The sequence below is a fragment of the Amaranthus tricolor genome, chromosome 12 (assembly GCF_026212465.1).
Source record: "Amaranthus tricolor cultivar Red isolate AtriRed21 chromosome 12, ASM2621246v1, whole genome shotgun sequence".
In the NCBI taxonomy this organism is placed as follows: Eukaryota; Viridiplantae; Streptophyta; class Magnoliopsida; order Caryophyllales; family Amaranthaceae; genus Amaranthus; species Amaranthus tricolor.
Window position 1 is genome coordinate 21511425 of NC_080058.1, and position 7889 is coordinate 21519313.

At 34.6% G+C, this 7889-nt stretch overlaps 1 protein-coding gene across 1 annotated transcript; it reads left to right on the forward strand.

Moving 5' to 3' along the window:
• The first annotated feature begins 555 nt into the window (after positions 1 to 555).
• On the forward strand, positions 556 to 3929 carry LOC130828696 (sugar transport protein 7). The gene is made up of 5 exons (XM_057694659.1): positions 556 to 700; positions 1769 to 2088; positions 2160 to 2786; positions 3001 to 3449; positions 3854 to 3929. The coding sequence occupies exons 1-5, from the start codon at positions 556 to 558 to the stop codon at positions 3927 to 3929; spliced, it is 1617 nt and encodes a 538-aa protein (XP_057550642.1).
• The last annotated feature ends 3960 nt before the right edge of the window (positions 3930 to 7889 follow it).

The window sequence follows — 7889 nt, forward strand, 5'->3', positions numbered from 1 at the left end:
CTCTACTTCTGCTTCTGTGTTTACACTAGTGATTTTCACATTTAGTTTTTGATTACCAAACTACCAATATCTAATTACTAATTACCAATTAGCAATTAGCAATTACTAATCATAGTAAATTAATTCCCCAAACTCTCAGAATACCTGTTGATTAGTCAAGAGGGTCATTTGTTATTTAATCTACTACTATAATACAAGTATATCATCTATGAAAAGTCTTAATTTAGAACAAGTGGCTGTATTGTTGCTTACTCAAGCCATTTAATCTATTAGGAATACCAAGATATTAAAATATTAGTGTAGATCTCATTCAACACTTGCTTACCACTAATTGAACAACTACCCCTCCTCCAATTCCAATATCTTTGCATATTTCAACATATACCATATTTATTGCTGAAACCCGGCACAACTAAATTTCACCCAGAAAATATACTTGTATGAAATTAAACAAGATCATATAATGTCAGAGCCATAATCCCAAACCCAAAAGGTTGGGGTCGGTTAATATTAAATAAGATCTTAATTTGGTGAAGAAAGGAAGGAGAAGAGAAAATGGCAGGAGGATCAATTGGGACAAAAGGGGTTGCAAAAGAAAGAGCAAAGGAATATCAAGGAAAAGTCACTTCATATGTTATCATTGCTTGCATTGTTGCTGCTGTTGGTGGCTCCTTGTTTGGTTATGACATTGGTATTTCAGGTACGTTTGTCTTTTTTTATTAATTTATTTATTAGTACAACTTTTTACTTCTGAGTTCCAATCATTTAATCATCAGAATCCAATTCTTCTTTTATGCTTTAAATCCATGTGTGCTATTGATTATTGTCATCATCATCATTCATGATTCATTTTACCCAGATTTTCAACTGTCTGAGGATATATGGTTAGCTTTTTAGACATTCTTTTGGGTGAAAAGTTGGATCTTTTGCAGTCCCCACCAACCTCTCATCCTTCTCAAAACTATAACTTTGGGTTTCTGCCTCATAATTTGGTACTGCTATCTAATTTCAGACTTTCCTAATTTAGAAATATTTTCCCAATAATCTTTTTTAATCCAGAGGTAAGGCCAAAAAATATCCTACAGGTAAGGAAGTTGAATTAATTCTCCTTGTAGTTAATTAGAATTAAACACTAGTATGTTACAACTAGAAGGATAAGAGTCAAAGCCTTCAACAATATATCACTCTAATTCCTATGTTCAATTGTTAAATATTATAAGAGACTAAAAAGTTCAAATGTTAAATAATTATTTTCAAATTTTTGTAAACATTGTAAATATAGAAAAGGTAGTAACTTGGCCAAACTAAACAGAAAAAGGAAGTGAAGAATAGTTAGCATATTCCCATTCACTATTGGAGCAAATACTTTCAGATTACAGCATCCTCTATTTTGTAAATATTGGCGAATACTACCATAGATTACAAGATAATAGCGCTAGTACTGCTAATTTTGTCGTAGATTCCCAAATTCATATGATTTTCTGACATTTTTAGAAAGTGCACAAATCACAATCATTCCAACCTTCTAAATCAGTGAGCTTTGCACATGTTTTTAAATAAATAATGATAAAGTTGTTATTGGGCTGTTAACAATAGCACCCGCCTTAGAGGAGAGTTGACTGCACATAAATCTGTGACAACCAACTAGTAATCGGAGGAGTAACACATCTATTCAACATCTCTCTAATTCATAGATGTGGCATAACATGTGGGCTATTTTTGCAATAAATGATGAAATTGTTAACTTCAATTTGTTACGGATGATCAGGAGGTGTAACATCCATGGATGGGTTTTTACAGCATTTCTTTCGTGGAGTATATGAGAAGAAAAAACATGCTCATGAAAACAACTATTGCAAATTCGACAACCAAGGCCTTGCTGCTTTTACTTCTTCTCTCTACCTTGCTGGCTTAGTTGCTTCTCTGGTTGCGTCCCCAATTACTCAGAACTTTGGCCGTCGAATTACCATTATCTGCGGTGGAATTTTCTTTCTTATTGGGGCTGCTCTTAATGCTTCTGCAAAGAACCTTGCCATGCTTCTCTTGGGTCGCATCATGCTTGGTTTTGGCATCGGATTTGGAAATCAGGTTCAGCCCTCATTCTCTTCGAATATTTTACTGTTATCATATCCCAAGTCATAACATCACTTTAATTTTAGGCAGTGCCTCTCTATCTTTCTGAAATGGCGCCAACGCATATACGAGGCGGTGTGAACATGATGTTTCAACTAGCGACAACACTAGGGATCTTCACAGCAAACATGATCAACTATGGAACATCAAAACTGGAACCTTGGGGCTGGAGGCTCTCACTCGGCCTAGCAGCTGTTCCAGCAACTTTGATGACCATCGGAGGAGTACTTGTCCCTGAGACACCCAACAGTTTGATTGAGCGAGGATGGAATGACAAAGGCCGCAATGTCTTGGAAAGGATCAGAGGGACAGAAAATGTGTCTGCAGAGTTTCAGGACATGGTTGAGGCAAGTGAATTTGCTAAATCAATCAAGCACCCATTCAGAAACATCCTTAAGCGCAGGAACAGGCCACAACTGATCATGGCCATCTTCATGCCTACGTTTCAGATTCTGACAGGAATAAATTCAATTCTATTTTACGCTCCTGTCCTTTTTCAGAGTATGGGTTTTGGTGCAAATGCCTCTCTCTACTCCTCTGCCCTCACTGGAGCTGTGCTTGCTTCCTCGACATTGATTTCAATTGCAACTGTTGACCGATTAGGAAGACGGGCTCTGCTTATCAGTGGCGGAATTCAGATGATCACTTGTCAGGTTAGTGTCTTGAAACAGATGATGAATTCCCTGGTGACAGTTTTAGAGATAAACTGACAGCTTCAAGTATTTACCTTTTTTAAGGATATAATATCACATAGCATAATAATTGAAATCTGATATCGAATTCTGAATATATTTTAAATCTTTATGCATCATTTATATCCGTGTACGACTCCTCTTACTGCAGCTACTAACTTTCATCGTTGCACAGGTGATTGTGGCAATAATATTGGGGATAAAATTAGGAACAGTAGGGGAGCTATCAAAGGGTTACTCTGTCATAGTGGTGATTGTGATATGCCTATTTGTATTAGCCTTTGGGTGGTCTTGGGGACCCCTAGGATGGACAGTCCCCAGTGAGATATTCCCACTGGAAACGCGGTCAGCAGGGCAGAGTATAACAGTGGCAATCAATCTTCTCTTCACATTCATAATCGCTCAATCTTTTCTCGCACTACTGTGTCACCTTAAGTACGGAATATTCTTGTTCTTTGCTGGGTGGATCACCGTCATGACCATCTTTGTGTACTTGTTCTTGCCAGAGACGAAGGGTGTCCCCATTGAGGAGATGATCCTGTTGTGGAGGAAGCATTGGTTCTGGAAGAGAATAATGCCCCAAGAACCTGAAATCAACGGTAGCACAAATGCAACCGGTGTTGCGTATACTACTGCATAGTTATTGTAGACTGATTTATTTTGTATCTTTGAAGTATTTTTCCACCCTATATTGCTAATCTCTTTGGGGTTTAAACTTGCACATCTTTCCCAACAAGAAATAGCTACAACCAAAACTTCCTCACCTAAACTCAATAGTGAAAACCGTTAAATAAGTGTTCTTAAGCACAATTTCCCCACTTACTTTGTAGGGATTTGTTTTTTGGGGTCTCTTCGTCCACATTTCTTCAACTCTTTCTTTGGAGGGGTACGAATATGTTTGGTTTGTTTTCCTCCTTACAAACCCTACCACAGTGCCACTAAGCGCAAGAACGGGCTATAATGGTATGGTATGGTAAGCATATTCAATTTGTCGCCCATTCTTCTTTTCTAAAATATGTTCCATGCAGAAGATCTTCCAATGTTGCTGTCACTGTGGGAATGCATGAACTTTCAATAACATTCCTTTACTTGAACACCATTTAATGACTCACACCAAAGGTGTGATTCAGTGGGGTCGAATATATGTAATCCTACCCTTATTGGTGATAAAAATAACAATAAAGTTGTTTTTGAGTAACTCTTAGCATCAAACATCATGTATAATTTCACATGAATAAAAAGTATACATAGCTTAATGAGTCATTTTACACAATAGTCCATTATAATCTGAAACTAAAATTAGAATGTATTGCACCTAGGGTTGGGCATGGATCTTGGATCCTAAAGGTCTAGACCCGATTTGACCCTCATTTTAGGCTCTGGATCCACCTTATTTGACCCTATGGGTCCAGTGTGGGGTCCAGTGTGGATATGGGTGACCTTAGGGTTCGGGTTCACACGTTTGAGACCCAGATTCGACCCATAGACTCGTTTATATCTTTTTTTAAATTATATATTAGCGATCACATTATTTAATTGTTTGATTTGAAACTTTATTGTATTTATAATTTAAAAATAAAAAGACTTGATGAATATTTCGTTTTAAGAACACAAATGCAAGAAGATCTTTGTTAGTATACAGTATTAGAAGATCCTTATTAATTGAAAATATATAAATAATTTAATAAGAATAGATGAAAATATTGATATCTTTTTAAAAATTTCAGGATAAAATAAAATATTATTTAAAATCTAGAACTAGATGTAGACCAGCCAAGTTCGAGTCTAAATTTTTCAGACCCTATGGATCAAGGTTTGGGTCTGGGTCCAATAAGAAAATATGGCCTGCATCTGGGCAGAGTCTGGAGAGGAAAAAAAAATCAATCCATACCCCATAAGAAGGATATGACAAAAAAGTCAATCAGCTCTAGAAAGATCCTCAAAAAAGAGGCTTCTTGCAAATATCCATAAATCTACATTTTACATTATAAGCTTGACCCTAAATAATAATTTACAAATAAATCTAAAAGAATATATATTAAAGTATCAAACTAATTAAAGAAGAACAAATAAAAATGATCAATATATGAAAAGCAAAGAAGCAGAACATCATATAAGTTGAAAGTATCAAGAGCAACTTTGTAATTATTTTTATGTCATTAAAATCAGCCATCACTTCGGCAAATATTCAGCCATCATTTTGACAAATATGGCTATAGTATGACTTCATAATTAATAATTTCTCCGTTCTAAATTACTTTTTCCATTCTAAATTAGTTGCAACATTAAAAAAATAGCACTATTCATTTATCACTTTTAATTTGTGATTAATTTTTAATCTATAAGTTAAAACATAATCAAGGCGATATCTTGTTTGATTTGTCTCATTACAAAGATTATTAATATTAAATTTTTATAATTTTTTGTTATATGTAATTAGAGATATTAAGAATTGAATTAGTGTACTAGACTGCGTCAAAAAGTAAATATTGCAAGGAGGAAGTATGAATGTCTTCTTTAAGAATGTTATAAAACTTTATTGACTATAGTAATCAAACATGGCGTATCATTTGGATATTAGACAAGTAGGGTTATCCTTTATATTTGGATGCTTCACGCAGGGGCGGATCCACTAAAAAAATGTGATGTCAAAATTTTGTTTTACAAATTACAATCACTATTTATTTATTTATTTATTTATTTATTTGTGGGAAATTTCATGTGGTAACTCCGAGGTATTGGGTTTTCCACGTGTTAACCAAAGTTTTTTAAACATCCACGCGGTAACTCTTAAGTTTACCCAAATTATTTTCCGTGACCTTTTTACCCTAAAACATTTGAAAACTTTAGTTTAGTAAGATTGAAGCTTGCACGTTGCGGAAGAATTCGAAAACCCTTTATTTCCCGAATTCAACTCTCTCATTATCACATTTCCTTTTATTTAACCCTAATTCTCCTAAATCCCTAACTCTAAATCCTCAAATTTGAAACACAAAATCAATAAAACCCATCTTTAAAGATCACAAAATCGAATTCTCAACTAAAAGAATAAAAATATAAAAAAAGTCCAAAAATCATATAACATAAAAAAATAATAAAAAAAAAACTTACTTGAGAGAATCTAGCAGATAGTTTAAAAGGGAATAATCCGATAAATGGTCTAAAATGGGCATTTTGCATAAAACTTTGTCTGCACGAAAGATTTGGTCTTTGAGTTTGTAAAGTAACATCCATGGCTGCTCTTTGCTTGCTTTCTTCTCAAAGTTTCTTCATTTGCATTAAAGACTCTAAAAACTCACCTCTAATTAGTGTTCATTCATTGAAATTTTAAAATTAAAAAAAGTAAAAATTAAAAAGTATTTATTATAATAAATTTCATTTATTTATTGTTTATCTACAACTTTATTTATACTTTTATCCCGTTTAATTAAGAGCTTGATTTTGTGATTTTTGGAGATAGGTTTCATTGATTTTATGTTTTAAATTTGGGAATTTAGGGTTATTAGAAAAATTATGGTACAATAAGAGAAAAGTGATGTTGTGAGAGTTGAATTGGGAAAATAAGGGGTTTTTGAATTTTTCAGTTGTGTGCATGCTTCAGTCTTACTAAACTAACTTTTTAAAATGTTTTTTGGGTATAAAGGTTATGGAAAATGATTTGAGTAAACCTCAGGGTTACTGCGTGGATTTTTAAAAAATTTGATTACCTTAGGGGAAACCCAATACCTTAAGGCTACCATGTGAAATTTCACTTTATTTATTTATTTAAATTAAACATATAAAATTACTTTTATATCTCGTTGACTTTTATCTCTGTTAACCTTGACCCTTTGTTGACCTTGACTTATAGTCAAGTGGCTTATAAGACTTTCAAGCCTTTGCTTGCCGACCTAGTAAAACTACCAGCAATCTTAATTGCTGGTCCAACTCTACTCTTTTCCACTATACTCCATGTTGATAACCGGTTTCTAGCACGTCGTTAATACTAAAATCCTAGTTATACAAACAATATTTATAATCACCCTAATACTACTATAGCGAGTGTAATGGTAAGTCGGGGGTCGAACCACAAGGACAAGAGATGTTAGACTAAAGACTTGGTGTGGGAAGGTTATATGGGAGGTTGGTTGGTGGGTGACTAAACTAATGACTAGAATAAAGAGCTAAACTAAACAATGAAGGAAAAGCGGGGACTAGAATAGGTCCACCCTAAGACGGTCTATTGGAAATAAAGATAAGCTAGGTCAAGGGAGTTCGAACGATAATCAATCAAGACACTCTAGATTTCGAGAGAAAGTTGGTAACCCTATAAGGCACGCAAACGACCTATAATCGTCCTATGTCTCTCTAGGAGTGGCAGGACAAGATTTGAATTGAATATCTATCAACAACCATCATCAACCTCAACCCTAATCCTAAACATTAAAGACAAGACCATACCTAGGGTTTCTCTAACCTAAAACCCCTAAAGGAACTACTCTAACATACTAGAAACAAAAGCAATGAACAAAGAACGCATCAAAAGCAAGAAAACAATAAAGAAAGCATTAAAGGAATTGAAAGACAATAAAGAAATAATTCTACACTTGGAAAGCAATGGAGGAAAGCATAAATGAAAACAAGAAAGACATTTAAGCATAAAAGAAATATAAACTTAGATAAAGGAAGTAGATGAAACCATAAATGAAGAACTACAAATCTATATTAGGGCAAATTCTAGAGAAAGCATTAAAGGGGTTGATGTTCTAAAATGAGGCACAAAGGTACTCAAACTAGGCATCCCCTATTATTTCAAATAGAAGGGGTATTTATAAGCTAAGGAACAAAAGGGTTAAAAAGTCCTAATAGCTCTCGAAGTTCAGCTCGTAAAGAAATAGAAATATGCAGTCTGGGGGGTCCATTCGACCGAATTGAAGGACCATTCGACCAAATGGGGCTCCATTCGGGGTTTCCAGCAAATCTGAGCACGTTTCCTTGGAGTTTGAAGCTATTCACCCGAATTGAAAAGTCATTCGGCCGAATCATGTCCCATTCGACCAAGTGGTGATGTGATTCGGTCGAATC

What these genes read in the sequence shown, in the direction of transcription:
- LOC130828696 (XM_057694659.1), top strand. Translation starts at nt 556, where the DNA reads ATGGCAGGAGGATCAATTGGGACAAAAGGGGTTGCAAAAGAAAGAGCA. An exon ending in GCATCGGATTTGGAAATCAG is followed by an intron (nt 2,089 to 2,159) that starts GTTCAGCCCTCA and finishes CTTTAATTTTAG; the next exon opens with GCAGTGCCTCTCTATCTTTC. An exon ending in TTCAGATGATCACTTGTCAG is followed by an intron (nt 2,787 to 3,000) that starts GTTAGTGTCTTG and finishes ATCGTTGCACAG; the next exon opens with GTGATTGTGGCAATAATATT.